Source organism: Mirounga leonina, unplaced genomic scaffold, assembly GCF_011800145.1.
Source record: "Mirounga leonina isolate KUSES-001 unplaced genomic scaffold, KU_Mleo_1.0 Mir_151, whole genome shotgun sequence".
Classification (NCBI taxonomy): Eukaryota; Metazoa; Chordata; class Mammalia; order Carnivora; family Phocidae; genus Mirounga; species Mirounga leonina.
In genome coordinates this window covers 36,693,966-36,708,837 of record NW_023270377.1, presented here as the reverse complement: position 1 = coordinate 36,708,837, position 14,872 = coordinate 36,693,966, and the positions used below count along the sequence as shown (strand labels likewise).

The window sequence follows — 14,872 nt, the reverse complement described above, 5'->3', positions numbered from 1 at the left end:
AAGAAAGCTGTAGATGTTTCTAATTAAGCATGACTGCATTTATACATATTTGAGATTAACATGGTTAGAAGGAAATAAATCAGAAAAAAAATGTCAGGTTACTTTAAGCCCTATGGTCCTATGGTGGATTGTGCAGCAATTCTTAAAGTGCAGATCAAAATGGCTCTGGCCTAAAGTTTATGAGTAGACAAGGTTTTAAGGTTAAGAAAAGTGTTTGTGTCCTATGGATTTACAGAAACTTGCCCTAAAAATAATTGATAAGAACAATGAATGGAGAAAACATGGCACCACATCACAAATATTTCTCAAATGATGGTTTTTGAAAAAGTATAGAAAAAATTCGCATGATTGGTTAGTTCTCTGATTATCACTATTATCTTAATCCACTTTTAACTTTCATAATTAAAAATAAAATTAAGAATATTGACATTTTTTCCTTTGGTAGCCTTAGCCTCAAATAAAAGTAGAAATGTGAATATGTTGAAAGTATATGTACAGATTTTGTGTATGTCCCTGGAAGAGACTTTGCTTGCTGGCTAGCTCAATTTTTGACAAAGAAAAATGGGCTGCTCTTGTTTCTAGCACAGAGATGCCCTGTTCACAGAACAAACCAAAAAAATGGAGAATTTGTGTTTAAGTTGAAAAGAAATTAATATCCAACATGATAATTTATTCAGTATAAACTTTCTATTAACTGATAAAATGTGTACCTTATTAGAATGAAAAGTGTAACTTTGTAATAAGAGCTTAAAATACTGATATCTGGAAATTCTAACAGCAAGCAAAACATTCTAAATTTCATTTTCAGTACCCCATAATTAAAGATACTGTTCTGCTTTTTAAAAACTCAGTTTTATCCATGCAGTTGTATACTCTAAGGTTTCCAAAAGAAGTTAGGCAAAGTATTTGTGAGTTTGAGCTGCCTCTGTTCCTTCCGCAGGGCTGCCATCTGGGCTTGTTTATTTGTATTTCCAACTTTCTGGAACAGGGAGTTTCTCTGTTAGGGACGGGGCACCAAGCAAAGGAAGTGTCTTACAGAAGACTTTTTTTTTTTCTTTTTTTACTGTATTTTCAAACTTCAAGATTAGCTTGGCCAAAAATATAAAGTGACTAGCACAATCACAAAATTTTACATAGTTGGAAACCTCAGAATTATCTTAGCAAATATTCTGCCACATGATGCAAATCATATATCCTACATGCTACCTTCTTGTGACTTCCAGATCTTTTTCAAGACCCAAACTGTCATTAAGGCTATAGCTATTTGACCGGGAAATCAAACATTTTTATATATCCTACAAATAAGCATTTGATTTAAAAATGAAAGAAATAATTCCAAGCAGTTTTTCTAATTTTACAAAGTGCACATGAGCCATATTACAAAAAATGAGGCAAACAAAACAAAGATCTTTCAAAATATAATTAAGAAACAAAGCATTATTGTTAGATTTATACAATCTGATTGTGAAGAATAGTTTAAAAATTCACAAGCAACTTAAATAGTGCCTTCTCTTTGAAAGATTTCATTTAACAAATAAAATAGAAGCAAAAATTACCTTGTAAAGTAAAATCCAGCAATACATACTCGTAAGCAAATTCTGTCTTTGTTTCCACTTGCGGTCTCTTCAGGGTAGAAAATATTTTTCCAGGACTGCTATCATCAGGGTCTTCTAGCTTTCTAAGTCCGCACCCCATAGCAAAATCTGTAAGGAATTAAATTGCAGGATAGGGGAGGCAGAGCAGCAAATTCTGTTGTTTAAGCTGCAAAAAGAAAGTTACAGACTTAACTGCTTTGATTTTTTCAGCTAAACCATGGATAGTCAAAAAGAAAACATTTGAGTCCAAAGAAAGGAGCTGAAGACTTTTTCTATCCATTTTTCTGTAAAGTCGTTGGACCCATGATGATTAAGCTACAGTTCTAGGAGGCTGGGCTTGATCTTAGGAGAAACATGCAAGCTGCTACAACTTAGCGGAGAATTTCCATGCCACGTCAATTTACAGCCAGCCCCCTACCAGAGTTCTGTCGCTCAGGGCACCAACAGTGCTTTGTCTGTCCCAGTTGGCTGGATGATAAAAGAGGTGTCCAAAAACGGAAATAAAAGGCAAAAGTGCAATTCGGATGGAATTATCTACAAGTAAAGGATATATTCAGGCATAGTGGCATGCAATTCTTTTTCTGTTTTCTCTTTTCCCTCTTTCCTGTGCCTACCCCCTCCTTCCTCTCTGCTATTACCAGAAAAGCAAAAGGAGGGAGGAAGGGAGGGAGAAAGAGAAAGAATAAGAGAGAGAGAAGGAATTAAAAAAAATGGATTCTCAATATGGTTGGAAACAAAAATAATTTCCAGAAAGGAAGTCAGCTTTAGGAGGAAACTGTTTCTGGAGTCTAAAAGGAGAAAAGTAGTTGTTTTTTTTTTCCTAAACAAACACTTTAGTCTTTAGGTAGCACTTTTGAGGATTTCTTTCCACAGGAAGACTCTTTCCACTGGAAAAATCATATACTAATGAAAACTGCCAAATATAAAAACATTTATATTACAATATTTTAATAATAATGTTTTATTTAATTACAAAGGAGGACAGTTATGTGGATAATTAGTTTCCTCAACATCCTTAAAGTTTAAAATACTCCACAATTAGGCAGCATATGAGAGTAACTATTAACACTTTTACAGGTCCCAAAGTATCCTTAATTAAAAAAAAAAGGCAACAGGGCGCCTGGGTGGCTCAGTTGGTTAAGCGACTGCCTTCGGCTCAGGTCATGATCCTGGAGTCCCGGGATCGAGTCCCGCATCGGGCTCCTTGCTCGGCGAGGAGTCTGCTTCTCCCTCTGACCCTCCCCACCTCATGCTTTCTCTCTCTCTCAAATAAATAAATAAAATCTTTAAAAAAAAAAAAAAAGGCAACAAAACTGACAACTTGATTGATTCAGTGTTATAAATTGCCATTTACCTGAAGTCAAGAACAATTTAAAATGGACCAATTGTAATGAGTGTTTACTGCATTTTACCATGTACAGCTCAGGTAGTATGGTGCACTCATCACAACTGTGAGTCCTGGAATCAGACTGCCTGGCTTCAAATTCTGCTTCTAATGCTTACCACAGACGTGATCTTGGGCAAGTTACTTGACCTCTTCAAGTTTCAATTTCCTTCCCTACAAAATGGAGTTAATAATAGTACTTACTTCATGGGCTAGTTATGAAGGTTGAATGAGATAATCTTATCTCATATCTTAACACTATGCTTGGCTAATAGCACAAAATAAATTTGTTAACGTGCTTCCATTATAAAACAGGGTTGAGAATAATAATAGGGAGGAAGTGATTATGCCACCACTCCCATTATTTACAAAGTAAACCCGATCACATTTCAGATTCTAGAGAACATAAGCCAGTAAAGATTTTTTGATTACATTGAAGAGTACATATGAAAACTCTCAAAAGGGGGTGGGAAGGGTGCCTGGGTGGCTCAGCCGGTTAAGCATCTGCCTTTGGCTCAGGTCATGATCCCAGGGTCCTGGGATCGAGCCCCACACAGGGAGCCTGCTTCTCCCTCTCAAATAAATAAATAAAATCTTTAAAAAAAGGGGGGGATGGATTAGTTTGTAGATCACTAGGATCTCTTGTCTCGTCCTTCTGCCTACTTGTCTTTAAATAATATACTTCTCAGAAGTGATTTTAACAGAAGAAAATTCCATGGTCCTTCATTCTCATGGATGAGCATGGTTGATGGTAAGCAATTTCAATTTGGCTAAAAAGACAGATGACTCTCACCCAGTGTGACTCATCTGACTATTCACAGTGCTTTCATGCCTGCCATTTCTCATGTCCTCTTTTGTATGGTGGGCTGTGAGCTCCTGGGTGGCAGAAATTGAATATATGAAGTTCACTAGTACCTGTTGCAGTACCTGGAAGATGATTTATTAAGTACTCATTGTATTTATTAAGTGCCTGCTGTATTCCAGGCACTGAACTAGATGCTGGCTGGTACAGATGCATCTGTATGGAATTATATATGTTTGCTGACAATTCTAGATTTCAGGGACAGCTTTCAGTTCTGTATAGCCAGATGACTAACCATGACTTCCGCCCTAAAAAAACTCATGGTTCAATGGAGAAGACAGACTTATAAACAGATAATTTCAATACGATTTGGTAGCTGATGAGATAGAAGTATGCAAAGGATGCTACAGAAACCCAAGAAGGGGCCTCTAACTCAGTTTGGAGGATGACATTTGAGCTGTCTCGAAGGATGAATATGAATAAGATAGATAAAGGTGGGGAGCATGTGCCAGGGAAAGGGAAAAGCTTGAGCAATGTCACAGAATCATGAACAGTATGGCATGAACTTGAAAGAACATGAAGCAGTTGCAAATTGCTAGAACATAAAATTTGAAAAAGACTAAGCTGTAAGAGAGGGAAGAGCTAAGTTGTAATGGGTCTTATATACCATGCAAAGGGAATTTGGACTTTATTTGTAGGCAAGAAGAGAGAATTAAATAATCAAATGGAAAAATCAAAGGAGTAATTTGAAGTAGGCAAGTAACATCACTTTGTATTTTTGATGAATCACTATGGCTGCCTTGAGGAAAATGTTGTTTTTTTTTTTTTAATTTTATTTATTTATTTGACAGAGAGAGACACAGCGAGAGAGGGAACACAAGCAGGGGGAGTGGGAGAGGGAGCGGGCTTCCCACCGAGCAGGGAGCCCGATGCAGGGCTTGATCCCAGGACCCTGAGATCATGACCTGAGCTGAAGGCAGACGCTTAAGGACTGAGCCATGCAGGCGCCCCAAGGAAAATGGTTTTAATGGATCAAGAATGGAGGGAGACCCAGTCAGGAGAGTATTGCAGTAGTCCAATTGAGGGCAGATGATTTAATAAATGAATGAATATGGTACATCATTATGTCCTTAAATATATTTTTTTAAGTCTTTAGTAAAAGAAACTACAGTTCCTTTTGTTCATAATTGAACCATCACTTCCATTTTTCTCTCCAAAATCCAACAAAATAAAATTTTCTTTGACACATCATTATCACCCAGAGTCCATAGTTTACATCATGATTCACTCTTGGTGTTGTCCATTCTATGGGTTTTGACAAATATATAACAAATATATGTACAGTACCATACAGAATAGTTTCACTGTCCTAAAAATCTGTGCTCCTCCTATTCATCCCACACTTACTTCTTGCTTAACTCTGATGCATCTGGCAATTGTTATATAAAGGGTAAAATACGGATTAAAGTCAGTTTCTCCTACCCTGATATCCAACTGTCACAACCACATTTGTTTCCATAGATAATTTTTTACCAATCATGCATGTTTCCTGAGGCCTGTCATACATTGAGTACTTGTAGTAATTAGGATACATTTTTGGAATAAATGTTTTCTATCATTGGTCATTTTTTCTGTATGGAATTATATATGTTTGCTGACAATTCTAGATTTCAGGGACAGCTTTCAGTTCTGTATTGCAAATAGGGTTTCTCCAAGTGCAGGCTCGTATGTGGCTGGATATGATGAAGATATATGATCAATTCTTGTTTGTGTTCTATTATGGGTTCACTTAGTCCTTGAATGAATGAATGAACCTTATGAAGACAGTCTCCATAACTGGTAGCAAGTTATTCTCATAGTTACTACTCAAGTCTGGATCACTTAAGTTCATTAAAGTCTTAAAGCTTCTAAGAGATAGTTATGTATCATCCAATCCATTTCCTACAAAGTTTTTGCATAATAGTAACTTTTAAATCCAATCCATTTTATGTGGCCCTGATCCCAAGAAATAAATTCAACAATAATTCAACTAGTTTTTATGGAGCACCAACTATATATGTAGGGCACAGGTGGACACAAAGATGAAAAAAGCCAGTTTATGTTCTCCAGAATTCACAAGCTAGCAGGCCAACATTGAGTTTTAACTAATGCACTATTAGTTTCATAATGCAGTCAAATTTCCAAAGTAACTAATGACTTATTGAAAGCACTACTTATTTTAAAAAGGCTTTCTTTAATGATTAGAAATGCCACACTCATGCATACTTAATAGTTGCGTAGCCTAAGATTTTATTTTGACTTTTTATTTTGTTCTATAGTCTGGCTTCTCAACATTACATACTTAAAAAATTTTTAATGACTGTATAATTTTTCAGTGTCCCATAGTTCACAATATTATTCTTTACAAAAAAATTTTTGGGGTGCCTGGGTGGCTCAGTTGGTTGAGTGTCTGCTTTTGGCTCGGATCATGATCCCAGGGTCCTGGGATCCAGCCTCGTCGAGTTGGGGCTCCTTGCTCAGTGGGGAGCCTGCTTCTCCCTCTCCCTCTGCCTGCCGCTCTCCCTGCTTATACTCTCTGTCAAATAAATAAATAAAATCTTTACTTTTAAAAAAAGATTTTATTTATTTATTTGAGAGAGAGTGATGGTAAGAGACACCACAGAGGGAGAGGGAGAAGCAGACTCATTGTTGAGCGGAGAGCCAGATGTGGGGCTCAATTCCAGGACCCTGAGATCATGACCTGAGCTGAAGGCAGACCAGATGCTTAACCAACTAAGCCACCCAGGTGTCGCTATTCTTTTAAAAATTTATTGAATATTCTTTTTTTTTAAAAAGATTTTATTTCTTTATTTGAGAGAGAGAAAAAGAGAGAGTACGAGCAGGGGAGGGGCGGAGAAAGAGGGAGAAGCAGATTCCCCACTGAGTGGGGAGGTCTGACGAGCCTGATGTGGGGCTCAATCCAGGACCCTAACATCATGACCTGAGCCCAAGGCAGATGCTTAACTGACTGAGCCACTCAGGTGCCCCTTATTGAATATTCTTAACTGTTTATTCTTCTAGATCAGAAGTTTTTGAACTATGTATGGCAGAGCCCTCTGGTTCCAAAGAGTCAGTTTTGGTGAAGAGAGGGGGCTTTGATCATGAAGAGAGGTCAAGCAGGCAGGGCTCCGGGTCCACCATACCACTCTTTCTTCAAACCGAATAGCTTAACCTTCATCAGTTTCATCAATTTAATATACCAGTAACAAACAATTAAACCCCCATAATTTTCAGAAAAGGATGCCATTTACATTATCAATAAACCATGTGGTTTCTAGGAATAAATCTACTGAATATAAGCCAGACTTGTATGTATAAAATTATAAAACTTTACTGGATAGCATTAAAGGAGTGGCCGGTAAATGGAGAGATATAGATAGTCCTTTTTAGGAACACTTACTACTGTAATTATCTCTCTACCTAGCCCTTGACACCTGTTGTTGAGCTATAGATTTAATGCAATGGTGATCTTAGCCCTAAAAGGTTTTTTGCATGGAATCGCTCAAGTTGATTTTATGTGGAAGATAAAAAGACCAAGAATGTCTAAGATACTTCTTTTTTTATTTTTAAAAAGATATTTATTTATTTATTTATTTATTTATTTATTTATAAAGCACAGGGAGAGGGAGAGAGAGAACCTTAGCACAGAGCTGGATGCGGGGCTCAGTCTCACCACCCTGAGATCATGACCAGAGCTGATATCCAGAGTCAGGTGTTCAACTGACTGAGCCACCCAGGCGCCCCTAAGCTAATTCTGAAGAAGAATAAGGAGGAGATATTAAGGCTATATATTAAGATTTATTATAAAGTTATAGTAATTAAATCTGTTTTTAGTAAGGCATAGACCAATTAACCAATACAATAGAATAAAGAGCCTAGAAACAGAAGCCTGCATATGTGGAAATATAATATATGATGGAAGTGGCAATGGCAGATCAGTGGAGAAATGGAGCTGGGACAATTTATCATCTATATGGGGATGAAATTGGATCCCCACCTTGTATCATATATAAAAATTTCAATTTTAGGGCGCCTGGGTGGCTCAGTTGGTTAAGCGACTGCCTTCGGCTCAGGTCATGATCCTGGAGTCCCTGGATCGAGTCCCGCATCGGGCTCCCTGCTCGGCAGGGAGTCTGCTTCTCCCTCTGACCCTCCCCCCTCTCATGTGCTCTCTCTCATTCTCTCTCTCTCAAATAAATAAATAAAAAATCTTTAAAAAAAAAAAATTTCAATTTTACATGAAGAATTTGAGCATCAAAAGCAAACTCTACATTTTTTATATGAAAATATGGATATGTATTTATTCTAATATCAGAGTACTAAAAAGTATTTTTAAAGCAAAAAAATAGAAAATAATCACGATTAATCATAAAATGACAAGCATAAGATAAATTTTGATAAATTCTACTATATTAAAATTAAGAACTTCTACTCATTAAGAAGTTTAATGTGAAAAGGCAATATACAGTTTGGTATATGATATTTATAAAATATCAACCAATAAAGGAACAGCATCAAGAATATATAAGAACCTTCTGAAAATAAAGAAAAAGACAAGTCAATAGAAAGACACAAAATATAAAGAGGCAGTACACAGGCAAAGAAACATATATGGTTACTAAACACACAGAGATGCTTAGCTTCTTCTATTTCAGTAACTGCAAATTAAGATCACAGTGAGATAGCACTGATTGTGGTAAAATACACTTAAAATTTATCATTTTAACCATTTTAAAGTGTACAATTCAATGGCGTTAAGTACATTCACAATATTGTATAATGATCATCACTCTCTAGTTTCAGATTTCTTTCATCATCCCAAGAGGAAAACCCATTATCTTTTAGGCTTTCACTCTCCATTCCAACTTTCCCCTAGCTCCTGGCAACCACTAATATCCTTTCCATCTCTATGCATTTATCTATTCTGGATATTTCATATAAATGGAATCTGCAATATGCAGTCTTTTGTGTCTGGTTTCTTTTATTTATTTATTTAAAAAAGATTTTATTTATTTATTTGTCAGAAAGAGAGAGAGAGCATGAGTGAGCATGAGCAGGGGGAGCGGCAGGCAGAGGGAGAAGCAGGCTCCCTGCTGAGCAAGGAGCCCGATGCAGGGCTAGATTCCAGGACCGTAGGATCATAACCTGGGCTGAAGGCAGACACTTCACCAACTGAGCCACCCAGGCGTTCCTGGTTTCTTTTATTGAGCATAATGTTTTAAAGGTTTACCTATGTGATAGCACGCACCAGCGCTTCATTCCTTTTTATGGCTGAATAATGTATTGTATGGATATACCACATTCGTTTATCCATTCATCAGATGATAGACATTTGGAGTGTTTCTACCTTTTGGCTATTGTGTGTAATGTTTCTATGAACATAAGTGAGATAATATTTTATACTTATGTAACTGGCCAAAAATTAAGGAGGTACTATCATGTATTGGAAAGACCTCTTCAATGGTATGTTGCTGATGGGGATGTAAATTTGTTTAACCATGTTGGAAAACATCTTAGCATTATCTTGTGAAATTGAACTTTCGTATCCTCTATGATCCAGCAATATTACTCCTAGATATATACCTAGAGAAACTTTAGCATGTAAGTACCAGGAGATTTATACAAGAAAGTTAATAGTAGTACTGTTCCTAAGAGCAAACAACTTGAACTCCTCAGATGTCCATCAATAGCCATTTCTTTCAAGGAATCTGCTATAAAGGGAAGGAAAGTAATGGAGCAGAAGTAGTGTTTGAGAGTTTCTTTCTTTCTTTCTTTTTTTTTTTTTAAAGATTTTATTTATTTCTTTGACAGAGAGAGGGAACACATGCAAGGGGAGCGGCAGGCAGAGGGAGAGGGAGGAGCAGGCTCCCCGCTGAGCAGGGAGCCCGATGTGATTCGGGGCTCGATTCCAGGACCCTGGGATCATGACCTGAGCCGAAGGCAGATGTTTAACCGACTGAGCCACCCAGGCGCAACCTAGAGTTTTTTTCTCTTTAAAACAGGAGAAAAACTAGCATATTTTTATGCTAAAGAATTGATTACATGGAAAAGGGGTGGGGTGGGGGTCGTGGAAAGTTACTGGAAAACTTGATTTCTTAGACATTTAGCCTGGATTTGTCTCCTTTTCTGGAGGGTGCTGTACATACCCTCCAGTTTTAGGTTTTACCTGTTCTTCACTTTCCTTTCCTAAGCTGATAGATCAAATAGAGCATATCAACTAAGTACTCAAAGAATATTTGCTGTTACCTCTTGTAACTTGTTTAGAGAATTTGATTGCTCTACTTTCCAAATCACCATAGAAATCCGATCCAATTTACCAAGTGCCTCCATTCACAAATTATTATTCAGCAGTGAAAAGGAAGTAACTACAGTTACAGAAAGAAACATGGATGAATCTTAGTAACAAAACGTTGGGTGAAAATAGTCAGTGGAAGAAGAAAGACCATATGTAGCATGAAATCTTTTCTTAGACTGTTTAAATACAAGCAAAAGTAAACAATATGTTGCTTAGACATACTATATATGTGATAACATGAATGCAAAAGTACAGAATTTAGGATAATAATGACCTCTGGGAGGAAGACAAGACAGGAGAAAAAGGAGCACATAGATCTAAATCACTGGTAATCTTCTAGTTAAGTGGTTCTCAAACTTGAATGTGCATCAGAATCACCTGGGGAGCTCATTAAAACCTGGATAGCAGGGTTCCACCTCCAGAGTAGGTGGGGGGGGGGGCGGTGTGAGGCCTAATAATATGCATTTCTAACAAGGTCCCAGGTGCTGCTAATGCTGCTCTTTTGTAACCACAGTTAGAGAACCACTTCTAGTTGTTAGGTTGGGTTGTGGGTTCACAGGTGTTGTATTGCATTTTATTATTAAGTGAACATAGTATTTAAAAAAAAAAAAAAAGCCAATCATAGACCAAAGATGAGAGTGTTTCACAAAGCAAGGATTAATATTAATCCAATTCTGGTCTCCGGAGGCATCCACCCCAAAAGAACTAGGGTTCCATTACTAAAAGCAAACTTGAAAAACACTGCTGTAGAAGAACTGCAAGGCCACTTCAAACGAAAATTACAAACAACTACTTTGAGAAATAAAGTTGAAGGTTGATTTTTCCTTGCCAATGACAACAGACTGCATCTCACCTCTCTGGATCTCAATAATCTTTGGCAAAGACTTGGCCCATAACAAATCTACCTCCTTGGTTGATTCAACAAAAGTTGTGTTTAAAGATTTCCATTAGTTTGCTGATTCTTATTCTTCCCTCAAGTGCTTTAGGTAATTATTTTTCATCTTTTCTCGCTCCTCCTTCCAGATTTATTGTGTCCGCTAGGTTCTGAGGTAAAATTTAGATGATATTTCAAATCCCTACGTTGACCAGGGCGTATGTAGAGTGCATACTCTGTTGTCCTGCAATGTGCCAGCCACTGACTGGGGTTTGAAAGATGTCTGAATATAAACTTCTTGGCCCACAAGCAAGTCAGCCTAGCGAGGAAAACAGATCCACAAATACCAAATCACAAAAACCAAAGCAGGGCACTCAAGATGTTATACAAAAACGTGCTTTCATAAGCTCGCCTAAACCCTGTTCCTTTAAGCCATCTTTCTCCCGCGCTCCCACTTTCACAACCACGACGTCCAGGGCGGGGGCAGGGAGGAGGGGCTGCCGGGCGACAGAGGGCGGGCGCTAGGGGCCCCCACCTCATTGGCTTTCCAGCCGGCCGGAAGCGGCGGTACGCCCCGGCTGCGCATGCGCCCCTCACACGTGCTGCCAGAACGCCCCCTCCGCAGCTGCGGCCCGGCCGGCATCATGCTGCGAACTTCTGTCCTGCGGCTGCTAGGACGCCCGGGGGCGAGTGGAGTCTCGCTCCTGGAGTACTCTAGCCCACGCCACTACAGTTCGGGCCCTCTCGGTGCCCCCGACGATGGTCGCGGCGCGCGCGCCTTCTTCACGACACCCATTTTCTACGTGAACGCGGCGCCGCACATCGGACACCTGTACTCGGCGCTACTGGCAGACGCCCTGTGCCGCCACCGTCGCCTCCAAGTTCCCAGCGCTGCCGCCACGCGATTCTCCACTGGTACCGACGAGCATGGCCTGAAGATTCAGCAAGCAGCAGCCGCTGCGGGCCTGGCCCCCACCGAGCTGTGCGACCGAGTGTCTGCCCAGTTCCAGCAGCTTTTTCGGGAGGCTGGCATCTCCTCCACTGACTTCATCCGCACCACGGAAGCCCGGCACCGGATCGCTGTGCAGCATTTCTGGGGACTGCTGAAGGCCCGGGGTCTGCTCTACAAGGGGCTCTATGAAGGTTGGTATTGCTCCTCCGAAGAGTGCTTCCTGCCTGAGGCCAAGGTCACCCGGCAGCCGGGTTCGTCAGGGGACTCGTGTCCTGTATCTCTAGAGAGTGGACACCCCGTATCCTGGACCAAGGAAGAAAACTACATTTTCAGGCTTTCTCAGTTCCGAGAGCCGCTTCAGCGGTGGCTGCGGGGTGACCCTCAGGCAATCACTCCCGAGCCATTTCATCGCGCAGTTCTTGAGTGGCTGGAGGAGGAGCTGCCGGACCTTTCTGTCTCTCGAAAGAGCAGCCACTTGCATTGGGGCATTCCTGTGCCCGGGGACGATTCGCAGACCATCTACGTATGGCTAGATGCCTTGGTCAACTACCTTACTGTAATTGGCTACCCAAATGCTGAGTTTAAATCTTGGTGGCCAACCACCTCTCATATCATAGGCAAGGACATTCTTAAATTCCATGCTATCTATTGGCCTGCCCTCCTTTTAGGGGCCGGCATGAGCCCACCACACCGCATCTATGTCCACTCTCACTGGACGGTCTGTGGCCAAAAGATGTCTAAAAGCTTGGGTAACGTGGTGGATCCCAGGACTTGCCTTGATCGCTATACTGTGGATGGCTTCCGATACTTTCTTCTTCGGCAGGGCGTCCCCAACTGGGACTGCGATTACTATGATGAAAAGGTGGTTAAGTTGCTAGATTCTGAGCTGGCAGATGCTTTGGGAGGTCTCCTGAACCGGTGCACTGCCAAAAGAATAAATCCTTCTGGGACCTACCCGGTTTTCTGCACTACCTGCTTTCCCAGTGAGCCAGGGTTGGTGGGGCCATCAGTTCGTGCTCAAGCAGAGGACTATGCTTTGGTCAACGCAGTGGCCACTTTGCCCGGGCAGGTAGCTGACCACTATGATAACTTTCAGATCTATAAGGCTCTGGAGGCAGTGTCCAGCTGTGTCCGGCAAACTAATGGCTTTGTCCAAAGGCATGCACCATGGAAGTTGAACTGGGAGAGCCCAGTGGATGCCCCCTGGCTGGGTACCGTGCTTCACGTGGCCTTGGAATGTTTGCGAGTCTTTGGAACTTTGCTCCAGCCTGTCACCCCAAACCTAGCTGATAAGCTGCTATCCAGGTTGGGGGTCTCTGACACAGAGAGGGGCCTTGGAGAGCTCTATTTCTTGCCTCGATTCTATGGACATCCATGTCCTTTTGAAGGGAGGAGGCTGGGACCTGAAACTGGGCTCTTGTTTCCAAGACTAGACCAGTCCAGGGCCTGGCTGGTAAAAGCCCACAGGACCTAGAAACTTAGTTCCTAATCAGCTTGTGGTAAAAAAGCAAATGTGTTATCTTCTTATTTTGCATTTTCAGGAAAGTTATACTAATGTTTTCTAAAGTGTTGCATCATATGAGCACATGAACAATGTCCCTGTGAAAAGAGGTTTGTCGCCTTTCAGGTGCCTACCCCCTACTCTTCAGTTCTCTGTGCCCATTAACCACTATCCTTTGTACACCAGTGTCTTTAAGATATCTTCAGGGTAAAGATGGGTAAGAGAAAACTTTGCTGATACTGTTCCTTCTCATTGTGCCTCCTTCCAAGCCACAGTTAATGTTATTTGTCCAGACTACCTCTTAAGGCTTTTCATTGGCCTGGCCTCTGCTGGGCAAGTTAGTGAAGAGTGCGGGTTGGAGGCCCCCTACCTCAGCTTTTAATAGTCCAACTTTGTTATATATGTTAGGCTTCCTCTTAGAAAGAGATTCTTTTATTAAACCTTTAAAAATTTCAGTGTCCTAGATTAGATGGTTTTTGCCCATGTTTATATTTTCAGTTCTTACAACTATAACTCTACTTTTTTAGTTAATAGTCTAATAGCTGTGCTTTGTAACATTACACTTCAACCAGTAGATGGCCCTAAAGTCTCACATATTTAATTGACATTGACATTTCAGAATATTTAGAATAAATTAGTTTTCTGCTTTATAATTATGCAGAATTTAAATTTAAGGAAAAATTTTATTGCTTTTCTTAAAATAAGGGATGACTGTAGCCACTACTGTTTTACATAAAGTAATAAAAAAAGATCAGAATCCTGTTTTTTTCAAACTGCTGAAAAAGGACATTTACTCTATTAAATGTTTAGTAAGCTAATAAGTAAATGTATCACATTTGTTTGGACTATCTGTGATAAATTATAAAGCTCTCGAGGTAGCTGGTATGTTAAAATTTTTAAACTTTAATAACATTGGGTTTACAGATAATGATTAAAAATCTATAAACAGTTCAAAATAGTTACATTTTCTTTTTATTTCTTGGTCATAATTTTGTCACCACATATGTAATTTACCTTATATGATTTCTTTTGGTCAATCAGAATCTATAATACAATATAGACATTGTGTGAATAGTTCTAAATGTTAATACATTTACTTTCAAGTACTTTTTACTGATTATTTCTTTCGCTTTCTTAAGTTATTAAAGTTTAAAAGTTTGTGAGTACCTTATTCAGATCTGTTCTGTTGAATTTGTTGAAGGTGATGGTGAAGGGAGGAAATGATCAATGCTCCAGGAATCTCAAACTGGATTTAGGGATCTCTCCAAGGCTCCATAAGAGAACATCACAGAGAAGATGTTAAGGTATCAATTTATACAATGACTACAACACAGTAAGCCAGCGTTATATCTCATAGGTGATTGGACAGCTAGGCCAAAGTTTAAAATGAGAACTTGCCTTGAAAAATCCATTCTAAGCATGGTAGCAAG

General features: G+C 39.7%; 2 protein-coding genes across 4 annotated transcripts in view; one reads left to right on the top strand and one right to left on the bottom strand.

The window, feature by feature from the left end:
- The window catches only part of RFTN2 (raftlin family member 2), a 65,957-nt gene extending 63,761 nt beyond the window's left edge, over positions 1 to 2,196 (bottom strand). The window contains exon 1 of the mRNA XM_035007458.1: positions 1,557 to 2,196. Coding sequence (XP_034863349.1) covers positions 1,557 to 1,695 — 139 coding nt within the window. The 5' untranslated portion in view covers positions 1,696 to 2,196. The remainder of the gene's footprint in view (positions 1 to 1,556) is intronic.
- A 9,218-nt stretch (positions 2,197 to 11,414) lies between these two features.
- The window catches only part of MARS2 (methionyl-tRNA synthetase 2, mitochondrial), a 29,119-nt gene continuing 25,661 nt past the window's right edge, over positions 11,415 to 14,872 (top strand). For all 3 annotated transcript variants that reach the window (XM_035007454.1, XM_035007453.1, XM_035007456.1), the window contains exon 1: positions 11,415 to 14,746. In XM_035007454.1, the coding sequence (XP_034863345.1) occupies positions 11,574 to 13,415 (1,842 nt within the window). In that variant the 5' untranslated portion in view covers positions 11,415 to 11,573 and the 3' untranslated portion in view covers positions 13,416 to 14,746. The remainder of the gene's footprint in view (positions 14,747 to 14,872) is intronic.